This window comes from Haliotis cracherodii, unplaced genomic scaffold (genome assembly GCF_022045235.1).
Source record: "Haliotis cracherodii isolate W230 unplaced genomic scaffold, xgHalCrac1.p SCAF_7, whole genome shotgun sequence".
In the NCBI taxonomy this organism is placed as follows: domain Eukaryota; kingdom Metazoa; phylum Mollusca; class Gastropoda; order Lepetellida; family Haliotidae; genus Haliotis; species Haliotis cracherodii.
This window is the reverse complement of record NW_027266330.1, coordinates 21,487,385-21,503,719: the sequence shown is the minus strand read 5'-3', so window position 1 is coordinate 21,503,719 and position 16,335 is coordinate 21,487,385. Positions and strand designations below refer to the sequence as shown.

Sequence of the window (16,335 nt, the reverse complement as noted above, 5' to 3'; positions counted from 1 at the left end):
AAATCGTAGGCTATCGTAGCATATTTTCGAACCTATCGTAGCCCTAAGATATCTTAAGATTGTCGTAAATGTAAGATAGCCCATACCTGTCGTAAGTTTATTTTATCTTCATCCAAGATGGCGGCGTACTTTTCCATAGATATTTTGACAAACCATTAGGCCTAGTCTGCTTTACGTTCAAACGTTGAAATTTCATTTTGTAAAGCTGTGTGATTCAAATTGACACTTCGAAAACACGAAGAACGCATCAAGGATTACACGTCAAAAATGTTCTTAATAGCGACAGTGATCCACATAACTGTGGAGTCGATAGCTTACAATATATTTCTATCCGAGTCTATGCTGAAGAAGTGTGACACAACATACATTTTGGATATTTTGGGAAGGATAAAAACGGAAGGTGTCGGCAGGCTACAGTAATGACCGTGACCTCATTGATAACTCAGGGGAAGCTAATCTTAGTTCAAACTCTAGTTGAGAGTGGTTTCCCTTTGTAACCGCCCGGGACACCTTGCTCAAAGTTACAGTTTTCATAAAACGCAGATCATATAGAGTTCCGCTGTTATATTTTCTGGATCGCATATGTGTCAATGCTTTAGTCTTAATTTTCGCATTTTATAAAATTATATCAATCTACATATGTTAAAAAAATCCTTAAAGGTTTCGCATAAGTTTTTACATCTAAAATCATGTAGGACGGGTGGTTTTAATAATTGAATTTTAACTATACAATGTCCTATGTTTACACTATATAACTAAGATGTCCAATGTTTACACTATATAACTACAATGTCCTATGTTTACACTGTATAACTACGATGTCCTATGTTTACACTATAACTACAATGTCCTATGTTTACACTGTATAACTACAATGTCCTATGTTTGCACTATATAACTACGATGTCCTATGTTACACTTTACAACTACAATGTCCTATGTTCAACAGACAGTTTTTAATCATTTTTTTTTATCAAATATCTGTCTTTCAAGATGATATAGGTAACATAGGTATTGAATTTAAAACGAAACAAATTACAATTACTTTTGCAAGAAAAATATTAGATATTGTATACAAATATTTGATCACATGTATTTCTTTGTATAAAAGGCGACTATGCTTGTCGTAAAAGGCGACTAACGGGATCGGGTTGTCAGGCTCTCTGACTTGGTTGATGCATCGATGCTCATGATATTAATCACTGGATTGTCTGGTCCAGACTCGATTATTTACAGACCGGCGTCATATGGTTGGAATATTGCTGAGTGTGGCGTTAACCCCCTGGATGCCAGAGGGACATATATGTCCTTCCTCTACAACCCTCACTTTGATTTCGAATAAAATTCAAAATACATCACCCACACAAATAAACTTCACAGTTTTGAATAAGGTGGGAAATTCCCTGTTCTGTGATATCATCCACTGGCATTTTAGGCCAAGCAAAATTACTGACAATGACCTCTGAAAATTAGGTACATCGTAAATGTCGCCATTTTTTACACATTATTAAATCACCACTCACGGCGTTATTTACAGCATGTTTTGAAATCTAAATTTAGGATATTTACTCGGAGAAATGAATTTCGAAAATAGCATATTAGTGATCACGGGTATCTGTCTTTTAAGAAATCACCAATGATCATTCCAAAACGTCTCCGATAACCCGAGAATCGTTTCGAATGTTTTGAAAAATACGCAAACACGAACGCCGAAGTGAACTTACCACCATATTGGATAATGTTTACAATATCGCGTTTCAGGAACACTTCAAACTTAGCTGCCAAACACACATCCTTGAATTCCTCATACATTTTAGAATCAAATGACCAATGGTCTTTGCCACCAATACAAAGTGGCTGGATGAAATCAAGCAAAATATGTCAGGTGTGAAAACGAACACTGTGCTCGAAAAACTGCACTTGTTTGAAATGTAAACAAAGCAAAATACAAATTTTACACAGTGTAGCATTTTCTCCTATTTTGAGCTATTCATTCGTCTATTCTTTCAAGACATTGGCTCAACATTTTCAGAATATGCATGGGAAGAGAATAGTAGGAAAAATTAGGGAATTTAAAATAGATACATTGCAATGATTTGATATTTTCAACAGAAATTGTCAAAGTTACCGTCCTGTGTGACGCCATGACTGACGCAAAATCACGCACAACGACAACGGTATTTATCGGAATTTCTGCCTATTTCGGTTCTTTTCAATGAAAATTATAACAACAAATAACAGTACATAGATTGTCAGAATGTTTCTGATTACTTACATGTCACATTTATGTATATGCGATCCCTGAATCAACGAAAGTCCCCTCGTAAAATCCCGCGTACTGTTGACAGTGAACACGCCATTTAGTAAAAGTCGGTCACAGGTAGTGATGTCATACGTCAACATTGTTGTACATATTTGGTAATTTCTTTGAGGTGAAGGTCCTTGAACAGAGTGCACACGATCATTGTATCATGCTGTTTACAGTTTCAGTTATGATGTAGATTTTGCATATGTTTTATACATTTTTTTACACAATTAATTTCCCTTTGGATATTTGTCAATGTTCAAAATGATATCATACGCAAATATAAACCACAACATGTATAAACGAACCTTGGATAATCTCCTGTTTGTTAGAACATTGTTTACATAACAATTGATAGGTTTGTAGTGTCGAATACGATATTTCTTTCCTTTGGACAAGTGTTACAAGATGAAGAGTAAAGGTAACTGCAGCATGTACGTATTTTTTGGGATGTGTAATAGTCAATATCATAAGTTCATATAACCAATGTCTTTGAATAGCTGTTTCATTTTATTTTATAACTAAAAGTGAATAGATCTATATTACTTTAACAAAACTGATAATATTTTTCGTAAAAAGATATGCACACATTTCTGAAAGAATTGTCTTGGTCTTGGAATTATATTTTTTTTGTCGTTTTATACACAGAGCCGTGATATCTAAAGATTCGCCAGGTGCGTGTTAGCCACAAACAATTTACGAATTATTCCTCTCGTTTTGCATTATGTAATCAATGGGTTCATTCTTTTTTTAATATTGTGATCACAGGATATTAAACTGTTCTTTTTATTTCTCCAGGAACTGTAAAATGTATAAAATATAACCCATGCCAAGTACCCTAGCTGTTGGTTCAACCGTATACGATTATCCTGACAATTCTATACCTATAGAGCTTTCTTCGCATCTTTAAGTGTGTAATTGTGTAAACATAGGACATCGTAGTTATACATTGTAAACATAGGACATTGTAGTTATATAATGTAAACATAGGACATTGTAGTTAAATAGTGTAAACATAGGACATCGTAGTTATACATTGTAAACATAGGACAGCATAGTTAAACAGTGTAAACATAGGACATCTTAGTTATACAGTGTAAACATAGGACATTGTAGTTATACAGTGTAAACATAGCTCATTGTAGTTATACAGTGTAAACATAGGACATTGTAGTTATACAGTGCAAACATAGGACATTGTAGTTATATAGTGTAAACATAAAACATTGTAGTTATACAGTGTAAACATAGGACAGCATAGTTAAACAGTGTAAACATAGGACATCTTAGTTATACAGTGTAAACATAGGACATCTTAGTTATACAGTGTAAACATAGGACATCTTAGTTATATAGTGTAAACATAGGACAGCATAGTTAAACAGTGTAAACATAGGACATCTTAGTTTTATAGTGTAAACATAGGACATCTTAGTTATACAGTGTAAACATAGGACATTGTAGTTATACAGTGTCAACATAGGACATCGTAGTTATACACTGTAAACATAGGACATTGTAGTTATACAGTGTAAACAAAGGACATTATAGTTATACAGTGTAAACATAGGACATCTTAGTTATATAGTGTAAACATAGGACATTGTAGTTATACAGTGTAAACATAGCTCATTGTAGTTATACAGTGTAAACATAGGACATTGTAGTTATACAGTGCAAACATAGGACATTGTAGTTATATAGTGTAAACATAAAACATTGTAGTTATACAGTGTAAACATAGGACATCATAGTTATACAGTGTAAACATAGGACATCTTAGTTATACAGTGTAAACATAGGACATCGTAGTTATACAGTGCAAACATAGGACATCTTAGTTATACAGTGTAAACATAGGACATCGTAGTTATACAGTGTAAACATAGGACATCGTAGTTATACAGTGCAAACATAGGACATCTTAGTTATACAGTGTAAACATAGGACATCGTAGTTATACAGTGTAAACATAGGACATCGTAGTTATACAGTGTAAACATAAGACATTATAGTTATACAGTGTAAACATAGGACATCGTAGTTATACAGTGTAAACATAGGACATCTTAGTTATACAGTGTAAACATAGGACATCTTAGTTATACAGTGTAAACATAGGACATTGTAGTTATAGAGTGTAAACATAGGACCTTGTAGTTATACAGTGTAAACATAGGACATCGTAGTTATACAGTGTAAACATAGGACATTGTAGTTATACAGTGTAAACATAGGACATCCTAGTTTAATAGTGTAAACATAGGTCATTGTAGTTATACAGTGTAAACATAGCTCATTGTAGTTATACAGTGTAAACATAGGACATCGTAGTTATACAGTGTAAACATAGGACATCGTAGTTATACAGTGTAAACATAGGACATCGTAGTTATACAGTGTAAACATAGGACATCGTAGTTATACAGTGTAAACACAAGACATTGTAGTTATACAGTGTAAACATAGGACATCGTAGTTATACAGTGTAAACATAGGACATCTTAGTTATACAGTGTAAACATAGGACATCTTAGTTATACAGTGTAAACATAGGACATCATAGTTATACAGTGTAAACATAGGACATCTTAGTTATACGGTGTAAACATAGGACATCGTAGTTATACAGTGCAAACATAGGACATCTTAGTTATTCAGTGTAAACATAGGACATCGTAGTTATACAGTGTAAACATAGGACATCTTAGTTATACAGTGCAAACATAGGACATCTAAGTTATACAGTGTAAACATAGGACATCGTAGTTATACAGTGTAAACATAGGACATCGTAGTTATACAGTGTAAACATAGGACATCATAGTTATACAGTGTAAACATAGGACATCTTAGTTATACAGTGTAAACATAGGACATCGTAGTTATACAGTGCAAACATAGGACATCTTAGTTATTCAGTGTAAACATAGGACATCGTAGTTATACAGTATAAACATAGGACATCGTAGTTATACAGTGCAAACATTGGACATCTTAGTTATACAGTGTAAACATAGGACATCGTAGTTATACAGTGTAAACATAGGACATCGTAGTTATACAGTGTAAACATAGGACATCGTAGTTATACAGTGTAAACATAGGACATCTTAGTTATACAGTGTAAACATAGGACATCGTAGTTATACAGTGTAAACATAAGACATTATAGTTATACAGTGTAAACATAGGACATTGTAGTTATACAGTGTAAACATAGGACATCTTAGTTATACAGTGTAAACATAGGACATCTTAGTTATACAGTGTAAACATAGGACATTGTAGTTATAGAGTGTAAACATAGGACCTTGTAGTTATACAGTGTAAACATAGGACATCGTAGTTATACAGTGTAAACATAGGACATCTTAGTTATACAGTGTAAACATAGGACATCGTAGTTATACAGTGTAAACATAGGACATTGTAGTTATAGAGTGTAAACATAGGACCTTGTAGTTATACAGTGTAAACATAGGACATCTTAGTTATACAGTGTAAACATAGGACATCGTAGTTATACAGTGTAAACATAGGACATTGTAGTTATATAATGTAAACATGGGACATTGTAGTTATACAGTGTAAACATAGGACATTGTAGTTATACAGTGTAAACATAGGACATCCTAGTTTTATAGTGTAAACATAGGACATTGTGGTTATACAGTGTAAACATAGGACATCCTAGTTTTATAGTGTAAACATAGGTCATTGTAGTTATACAGTGCAAACATAGGACATTGTAGTTATACAGTGTAAACATAGGACATTGTAGTTATACAGTGTAAACATAGGACATCATAGTTATACAGTGTAAACATAGGACATTGTATTATATAGCGTAAACATAGGACATCATAGTTATACAGTGTAAACAAAGGACATTGTAGTTATATAGTGTAAACATGGGACATCTTAGTTATACAGTGCAAACATAGGACATTGTAGTAATATAGTGTAAACATAGGACATTGTAGTTATACAGTGTAAACATAGGACATTGTAGTTATATAGTGTAAACAGAGGACATCATTGTTATACAGTGTAAACATAGGACATCTTAGTTATACAGTGTAAACATAGGACTTTGTAGTTATACAGTGTAAACATAGGACATTGTAGTTATACAGTGTAAACATAGCACATCTTAGTTATATAGTGTAAACATAAGACATTGTAGTTATACAGTGTAAACATAGGACATCTTAGTTATATAGTGTAAACATAGGACATCATTGTTATACAGTGTAAACATAGGACATTGTAGTTATATAGTGTAAACATAGGACATCACTGTTATACAGTGTAAACATAGGACATCTTAGTTCTATAGTGTAAACATGGGACATCTTAGTTATATAGTGTAAACATAAGACATTATAGTTATACAGTGTAAACATAGGACATCATAGTTATACAGTGTAAACATAGGACATCTTAGTTATATAGTGTAAACATAGGACATCTTAGTTATACACTGTAAACATAGGACATCTTAGTTATACAGTGTAAACATAAGACATTGTAGTTATACAGTGTAAACATAGGACATTGTATTTATATAGTGTAAACATAGCTCATTGTAGTTATACAGTGTAAACATAGGACATTGTATGTATATAGTGTAAACATAGGACATCTTAGTTTTATAGTGTAAACATAGGTCATTGTAGTTATACAGTGTAAACATAGGACATTGTAGTAATTTAGTGTAAACATAGGACATTGTAGTTATACAGTGTAAACATAGGACATTGTAGTTATATAGTGTAAACATAGGACATTGTGGTTATATAGTGTAAACATAGGACATTGTAGTTATATAGTGTAAACATAGGACATTGTAGTTATATAGTGTAAACATAGGACTTCATAGTTATACAGTGTAAACATAAGACATTGTAGTTATATAGTGTAAAAATAGGACATTGTAGTTATACATTGTAAACATAGGATATTGTAGTTATACACTGTAAACATAGGATATTGTAGTTATATAGCGTAAACATAGGACATCTTAGTGATACAGTGTAAACATAGGACATTGTAGTTATACACTGTAAACATAGGATATTGTAGTTATATAGCGTAAACATAGGACATCTTAGATAGTGTAAACATAGGACATCGTAGTTATATAGTGTAAACATAGGACATCGTAGTTATATAGTGTAAACATAGGACATCGTAGTTATATAGTGTAAACATAGGACATCTTATTTATATAGTGTAAACATAGGACATGGGGGGCGGAGTGGATCATTTAGTGCATTGACAGTTCAATGAATCGTTACACCATAGAGCCGCAATCATGAAACAACACTTTTTTACACAAACATATGTGAATGCATTACTGTACTGTCTCGTAGGTTTAGGTTGTGAGATGACGTGGACTCCATGACGTCCAACGGGTCAACACATGCAGATGACGGTCCGATGCAGGAGGTCGTTCCGGGTGGCGGTCAGCAGTTGGATGTGCACTTTGTTGCAGGTGGGTAGCTTGCATATAGTGGTTTGTGAGGTGGACATTCTGCAGTTACTGTTGTGCATTTACTGTTCATTGTCTGCAATGTAGTGGGGGCACGGGTGGCTCAGTCGTCTAAGGGGGGCACGGATGGCCTAGTCGTCTGAGACGCCGCGATTCGCTGTGCAGAGTTGTGTCCCTTGGGCACGCCAGAAACCTATGATTTTGGGTTCGAATCCCGGTTCGTCCCGATTATGTTTCTAGGTTTGTCAGCACCATACCCATGCTCGTGGGTTTCACCGAAAAGGTAAACGTCCGAGACCTACATCGCTTCGGGATTGCCTCCCACATTAAACTGACACGCCGTGATATAAATGGAAATACTGTTAAAAGCGGCGTTAAACCCAACTCACTAACTCTTTCGGTTTGCCCCCGATTGTTTCGTATTGGAGAAAACACGCTCACGAGGTTTTGGTAGACAGAGCATGCCCTGGGGAGAGGGAAAAACCAAGGGGGCGAAACCGAGGGAAAGTGTTTTTCCATGCTTATAAACCGAAAAAAGAAACTTAAAACAACATTTATCAACAGTTTTATGTTTCGAACATACTTTCCATGAACCTTAGGAAACGCGCGTAAAATATCTGTTGCTGGCGTACGGATCTTGAAAAGGACATTCTAAAATCCAGTGAAGCTTATCAACACCTCTGTAGCCTCGTGGTACACTCACGGGGCTACAAATAAAAAGGTTGCGAGTTCGATCCTCGGGAATATAAAGAAGACATTTGTCATTTGATTTTACATTTCATTACATGTTACAATCTGAACTGAAGTTGTATTATTAAAATACCCAGGACATTATATAAAATCCCTGGGATATTACAACGTCCCTGTTTATGAGATTTAACCCGACTGGAAAGTAAAACCTCACAATAGGTTTTAATGCCTACAGAAGGAAGTCTCTTACTTAATGGCGATCCCAATGAATAGGTTTATAATAGGTTTGCCAGGCCATACCCGTGCTCCTGGCTGTGTCACGTCTCATACCTGCATCACCTGTGGGCTTTCTCCAACATCAACTGACACCACGTGGTATTACTGGTAGAGTGTTTAAAGCGGCGTTAAACCTAACTTACTCCCTCAATCACTGACTGCAATGACGTAAACAACAAAATCTCACTCTTATGTAAGCATTCTTTGATGAATAGGTTCTCCACAATAACATTACGTTAGGTATTTTGTGAGGAGTTGTGGTATTTCATGTTTTGATAGTTATCATATCTGGTAATTGTTAAAAACATTTTGATCGCCAGATATATTTATGAATTGATTTAGGAAAGTCATGAAGGCAACGTCACAACCTCTTCATGTAAGACTCTTCAAACGATACAATAATGTTATTATTTTTCAACATGACTTTAACTATCTTTTCCCAAATTATGTTTCACAAGAAACTCGTAATGGTGAGATAAATGCCAGGGGTGGCTGACAGAACACTCCACTGTTTCAGCACACCCCCAGCCCGACATACACATTCTCTTCCCTTCATGTCCGACAGAAGTGGCGGAGATGTCACAGGGCTCCCATTCAGGTAGGAAAAAATAAATTAAGACTTGGTCAGCCCCGCTCCACTGGGCATTACCTTGCGTTGTCCTCTGTGCCACAGTTTCAGTATTCAGAGAGACAAGGTTTATACAGGTATGAAAAGGTCTTATCATCACCAAAATAGCCTGAAAAGCCTTGAATTTAAAAAATGATATAAACTTTATAAAACTTTTAAAATTCATGATAGGCATGATTTATTATAGTTGTTTGGTGTGAAAATATATGTTGTTGGAAAATTGGGGGTGTTCCTGGTGCTTCTTAGGTCTTACGACTAATGTATTGTATGTATTAAAGAAATATGGGCAGACCAAGGCTAATAACCCAACAGTAAAGCCTTATAAATGACTTTTGAAAAAGCCTTGATTTTTTCCCATATCTGTATGAACCTTGAGAGAGTCGAATAATTTTAGACAGGCAATTGTAAAGCAGTCCTACTTTTGCACCAGATCCTGAATCGACAACGACGGAGACAGCGCATCATCATCTACCTCCATACCCCACCAACATCCCCATCATAATGCCTCTGGATTCAGAGGACGTCCCAGAGAGTGACCAGCAATACAACCGGTTACCCCCATACCCACTGAACCTACCGCTCATCATGCCGACTCACTCCGACCCAACGCTAGACATGTCGGAATCTTCTGACAGACATTGGAGTCTGCCTCTGTTTGAAGGTGATGATGACCTTGGACAGATGCCTTCAGCCAATGGAGGACATCCTATGCCACTGCCACCCGTCTATCCAGTAACTCCATTGCAGGTGCTCGTCGAGCCAGCTACCTCGGACGTAGGTCACTTTTAGAAGTCCATAGAAATGATTATTACGATAAAACGTTTATTAGTCTCTGTTAGCACAGCTATAGATAAACTTTTGGCTATTTGGGTATTTTAACCAGGGGTTTGATTTTGAAATGGTATCCACAATTTGTAGAGGGTATTCAAATATTTTCTACCTACCTGTTTCTTAAGATTTGGGTATTTTGACTTGAAAACCTATTTCGTGACAATCCTTGTAAATCATTTTAAACTATATGAATATTAGTATACCCTTCTGCATCTGTACATTGACTAGGCAGACAGCCTCCGTGGTCTAGTGGTAGAGCGTCCGCCCGGAGAGCGAAAGGTCCGGGGTTCGATCCCCGGTCATGTCATACGAAAAGACGTTAAAACATGGTTACCCTGTCTAGCGCTCGGCATTAAGTGGCTTAAACAAGGACTGGTCGGCTCGGAGTCAGTATACTGTGTCTGAGTGGGGTATTCATGTTAAACTGCGGCATGGTATCTCAGTGGGCTAGCACTATAAATCGGCATCAGTCCAGACTAGTACAAGCAGCCACATACACACACACACGTGCATGCACGTCGCTATGTAAGTGCAATAATCTTGGACGCGACGTTAAACCCCATTTCACCTCACCATTGACTAGGCAGGATGTGCTTATCAATTGACATCTATGGTTGTCCCACAAGCTTTTTCCGAATGTAACTGTCGTTAAGGGAATTTCGCGATCGACTGATACACAATCGTTTTATCTAATGGTTATAATATACGCATTAATTTATTTTAATTGCATATTTATAGTGTTTGTTACGTATCTGATATGTTAGGATTTGATTTGTCTGCGTATTTCAGTATACGTAATGCGTATTAGACGCAAATACGCAGCTTATCTCGATATCTGGTTAGTTTAAATTTTGTGGTTTACGAATTCGACCGACTGGAGTCAAAAACATCAGTGATAAATAACATGGGAATGTTAAACTTTATTATTTTTTGACCGATCGTAATATTTTTGTTGGATACACAAGTCTAACATTATACGTTGTCAATCGATACGGAGGGTATATGGTGTAATGTACTGTGTGTTAGTCTATGTACCCGAGCCGTCAGGCTCACACACAGGGTACATCACACCATATACCCCGAGGGATCGGTTGACAACGACTTTATCTTTCCGACATTCATTTATACAGGACAGGAATATATGTCGGCAGTTTCACAGAGTAAGCAGGGGGCACGGGTAGCCCAGTCGTCTAAGGCGCCGCCATTCGCTGTGCGGAGTTGCGTCCCTTGGGCACGCAAGAAACCTATGATTGTGGGTTCGAATCCCGGTTCGCTCCGATTATGTTTCTAGGTTTGTCAGCACCATACCCGTGCTCGTGGGTTTCACCGATGTGGTAAACGTCTGAGACTTGCATTACTTCGGGATTTCCTCCCACATTAAGCTTTAATAACTGGAATACTGTTCAAAGTGGCGTTAAATCAAACTCATTCTCTTGGTAGTTGGTTCTATAAGAATCTAAGCAATCTTTTCACAACGGAGAATGGGTTTCACAAACCTGTTAAGCAACTGCGATCGGAATACCTCGGGAATTCCCCTCAAATACTGTTGACATTCGTAATGTAACTGAAACATTTTTCCAAGCCGTGTAAAATCCACCATACTACCATTATAGATATGAGGCTATTCACTAAATATAGTAGCGTTTTTTAATTCTCTAGTGTAAGTTTACATACAGATATGCGAGCCCGCGGGTCTCATAACAACTTATAAGTTTGTATACTGAATCACAATGAAAACTTGAACCATGACGCAATGAATGCATCTTCCCGAGGCAAGAGAGTTAACTGACTTTAAAAGTCCAGTTTCCACACTTGTCGAACTAGGCTGGAATTACTGGACTCGATCGTAGCGACACTAGTGGCTATTACCAGTTATGTCCCTTTTAAGCCTCTCCTATGGACCAATCAGATTCCACCTCTCGTATCACTTGCGTTTGCTTCACACAAAATGGTGGCGCCCAGTCAGGACGATCCGATCGATAATCAAGATCTATATTGTGATAGATTGGGTCTTACATCACGAAATGCATCAAATCACGTGAGCACCTTGATTAAAAACATTTAAAGATTTGAAACATATCTGCTGACAACGAGTTGGCGGTGCACAGGTTTTGCAAAACCTGCAATCGACCGAAACCTGCACGACAGTTTACGAACCGGATTTCGATTTCGGTGCGCGATTTTGATTGGACTATACATAGACTCGTTAGTCCAGCCAAAATGTAACTCCATAATACCAGCCTAGTTCGGCAAGGGTGGAATCTGGACTTTTATAGTCAGTCAACTCTCTTGCCTCGGGAAGATGCAATGAATGTGGGTGTGATTATTATTTATTCATAGACACTTGAAATTAAACAGTGGCATTTTGTGTCCGACAGGATCCCCGTGTCTTTATAGTACCTTTTTTAAAAAATAATTTGACATCTTAGTTATTCTATTGAATGAACGAATGAATTTGTTTTTGTAATGAGGCCAAATGTCCATCAAACATTTCAAGTCACAATGTTAGTTAATGCCAGGTTAAGCCACACATGAAAATATGTTTTTCATCACGTCTGATTTTAAACAAGGCAAGGTGACGAGGATTCTTTATTTGACCACATTTTTTGTGAACATGGTCTTATTTTCATATAGCGAATGAATGAAGACAGTCAGAGACACTAAAATAAGAGTGTTACATTTTCCGATACATAATCAAGACCAAATAGCCGAATTACTTGGCTACTTAACAAGCATCGTCACGAATATGGCGGCCACACAGTGATGGAAAGATAACTGTAATTGAAGACTGAAATCAAGAATACGGAAAATTGGGAATGGCTGAATTATTTTGTAGAAAAAAAGTAAATATATTTATTTTCAATGATAAGATGTCTAAGATAGCCAACAGGAGTTACAATTTGTTTTTAATTTTAAAAAGTTGTAAATCAAATTATTTAAAAAAATCTTGTAGAAGTATTCTTTGAGTGCTGACTAAGCGCCGTTACTGTTATGTTTTTAAATATAATATCGCTAACTTATATTTTCAATTGAAAGTCCAACATACGATAAAGACAACTAAGAGGAATGGTTTCTTTTGCACCCCAATTTGCATACTCTTCCGGTCAGGCCAGACTTCCGGTTTGTGAGAAGTTATCTCTCTTTAAACAATTCCAGCAAACTTCGACCACCGTTTGGACAAAGTACTTTTTTCAGGTAAAAGAAAATGTATAACCTTGCAGACTTGATTGTCTAAAGCATGGTATTTGATATTTAACAGACTTCCACTGACGACACCCATCAGCTGCATCGGAAATTGACGCTACCACAGTTTGTCTTCACACGGTATAGTCACATGCTTTTAGTGTCAACAACGTCTCTATAAGGCGTGAAATTTGGACGAACAGCGGACTAATGTCACGTCATTGAGATTGAATTAATTTAGTACTGAAAAGAGATAATATTCACCAGAACAATATTGACATAATCAGTTACATCAATCGTTTGTCCCGTGAAGATGCAGGGTTATAACTGGCGTTCAGCAACCTATGCTTGTCGCAAAATACGACTAACGGGATCGGGTGGGAAGGCTTGCTGACTTGGTTGGTGTATGTCATCGTATCCCATTGCGAAGATCGATAATCACTGGATTGACTGGCCCGGACTCGAAAATGTACATACCGGCGTCATAGAGCTGGAACATTGCTGACTGTGGCGTTAAACAACAAAAAACAAACAACATACATCACTCGTTTAGTCATCATTTTTGCGAGGAGTAAAATTGCATATTTGGAATTTGTTTGTTTATTGTTTAACGCCGCACTCAGCAATGTTCCAGCTATATGACGGCGGTCTGTAAATAACAGTCTAAACTAGACAATCCAGTGATTGACATCATGAGCATCGATCCACGCAATTGTGATACGATGACATTCATCAACCTAGTCAGTGAGCCTGACCACCCGATCCCGTTAGTAGCCTCTTACGACAAGCAAAGTCGTCTTTTACGACAAGTATGGGTTGCTGAGTACCCCTTCTACCCCGGGTCTTTACGGGTCTATTTGGAATTTATCGTCATTTGAACAAGGAATGTAGTGAACACTGTTACCCTCCTTTTTCGTTGCCATGATTTCTTTTCCTTCAGTTATTAGTGTTATGGCCGATACACCTTTTCTTTTCACTTACCCCGTGGGATAACTGGTATAAGAATATTAGCCAACAGCAAAGTTTTGATTGTTGTAAGAGGCGTCTAAATGGATCGGATGGCCAGGAACCATGACTTGGTCGATTGCATGTATGGATCCCAGTTACGTAGATCGATGTTCATGATGCAAATCACTAAAATGTCTTGTCCTGATTATTTACAGACCGCCGTTATATAGCTGGCATATTGCTGGGTGCGATGTTAAACAACAACAACAAACTCCCAGTATAGGTGCACAATACAACCACACATTGTCAAGTTGAAATTCTAAGATTTATTCGAGTAAATCAATGAGTGAGTGAGTATGGTTTTACGTCGCTTTTAGCAATATTCCAGCAATATTACGGCGGGGGACACCAGCATTGGGCTTCACACATTGTACCCATGTCGGGATTCGAACCCGGGTCTTCGGCGTGACGAGCGAGCGCTTTAACCACTAGGCTACCCGACCACCCCTCGAGTAAATGAATGAGTTTGAGGTATAAGTTAGGTCAGCCCAAACGTTCCTCGTCCATACGTTTCATATTGGCCGATACAAGTTTTGGTAGAACTCTTGCAGTTATTCTTTAAATGTATTTTTTTGTACGTACACAGTGTACTATATAATCATGTACTTACACAAATAGGGACGGTCGGGTAGCCTAGTGGTTAAAGAGTTCGAAGACCCGGATTCGATTCCCGACATGGGTACAAAGTATGAAGCCCATTTCTGGTGGCCCCCCCCCCCCCCCCCCCCCCCCCCCGCCGTGATATTCCTGGAATATTGCTAAAAGCGGCGTAAATTCAAACTCACTCACTCACACAAATACTAAAAGTACCAAGGTCTCAATGATGGTTCAAGTAACAGTACAGTCAGAGGTGGCAATTTTCTTCAGACCCTGACGTCCTATCATACATTTGAATCAGAGGATTCGTGTGTGTGAGCTATGATTAATCAGTAAGACTTCTGTAATTTCTAACTTCGGTAGAATGATATGAACAAATGCTTTGAATACAGGTTAAATATTTGTGATTTTATCGGTTTCCCAGACACCATGAGGGAGTCAACCACCTGTTGCATCTCCTCGTGAGCATCCTGTTCTGCCCCTGGTTCATCTTCTGGATGATGTTGGTGAGTACTGGCAGCTGCCGCACCTCCTATTATGATACTATACTCTCATCGACCTGTCTTGGTGAGTACTCAGTAGCTACCTCATCTGAGTACACAGCAGCTGCCGCATCTCCCGTAGGCGTCTTTATGTCCTTTTTATTGTCGACAAATCTAGGCATTTCAGTTTTATAACTATGGGAACAAAATGGTAGTATAACCTACTGGGTTTAGGTGGATATTTGTGCAATACAAAATATCTTCAACATCGGCTTTAAAACACTTATTTCCCTCATGAGTTTGGACAAGCCAACAGCACCAATGGCCTTCTCAATCTCGGCAACGGATGACGTCAGTTTTTCACAAGGATTTGTGACTGAATTTCACCATATCGATGATATCTCCTGGGAGAAATCGTTTGATCTCACAAAAGTGATATCTCCTGTGGAAGCCAGTTTTGAATGATAAATCCCCACCCTACTGTGATAAATACCATTCGCTAGCGTACCATCAAAACCTCAAGTAACCCCCGTATGTTCATGATATTTTCAGTGCCTTCATGAACGTTCCTCCAGACGGAGGCCCAGACACAGGGGGGTCAAACAATGGTTATAAACACCACCAGGGCAGCATAGGCAGGAGAAAGTGGATTTTTATTTTTTGACATTGAGAAATTCATATGGTGTGTTGTGGGTAATGCATCTTTTCATATTAAGTACACAATGCCTCTTTGTACAGATTGTTTTTAATAAACCATGTTATCTGACTTTGTTACATATATTTGGAGTGAGTGAGCATATACCAATATTACAGTCACATCACCTTAGGGGTGATCAAT

The 16,335-nt window shown here is 37.4% G+C and overlaps 1 protein-coding gene across 1 annotated transcript; it reads left to right on the top strand.

Moving 5' to 3' along the window:
• Positions 1–7,711: 7,711 nt before the first annotated feature.
• On the top strand, positions 7,712–16,112 carry LOC139447114 (uncharacterized). Its single transcript, XM_071228281.1, has 6 exons — positions 7,712–7,805; positions 9,286–9,366; positions 9,827–10,170; positions 13,487–13,551; positions 15,440–15,521; positions 16,050–16,112. Exons 1-6 carry the CDS (start codon positions 7,712–7,714, stop codon positions 16,110–16,112), a joined length of 729 nt encoding a protein of 242 aa, XP_071084382.1.
• The last annotated feature ends 223 nt before the right edge of the window (positions 16,113–16,335 follow it).

Excerpts from the sequence above, each read along its gene's own strand:
- LOC139447114 (XM_071228281.1), top strand. The coding sequence starts at position 7,712 with ATGACGTCCAACGGGTCAACACATGCAGATGACGGTCCGATGCAGGAG. Across the intron at positions 7,806-9,285 it reads GGATGTGCACTTTGTTGCAG|CACACCCCCAGCCCGACATA; the intron begins GTGGGTAGCTTG and ends CCACTGTTTCAG. Across the intron at positions 13,552-15,439 it reads CCACAGTTTGTCTTCACACG|ACACCATGAGGGAGTCAACC; the intron begins GTATAGTCACAT and ends TCGGTTTCCCAG.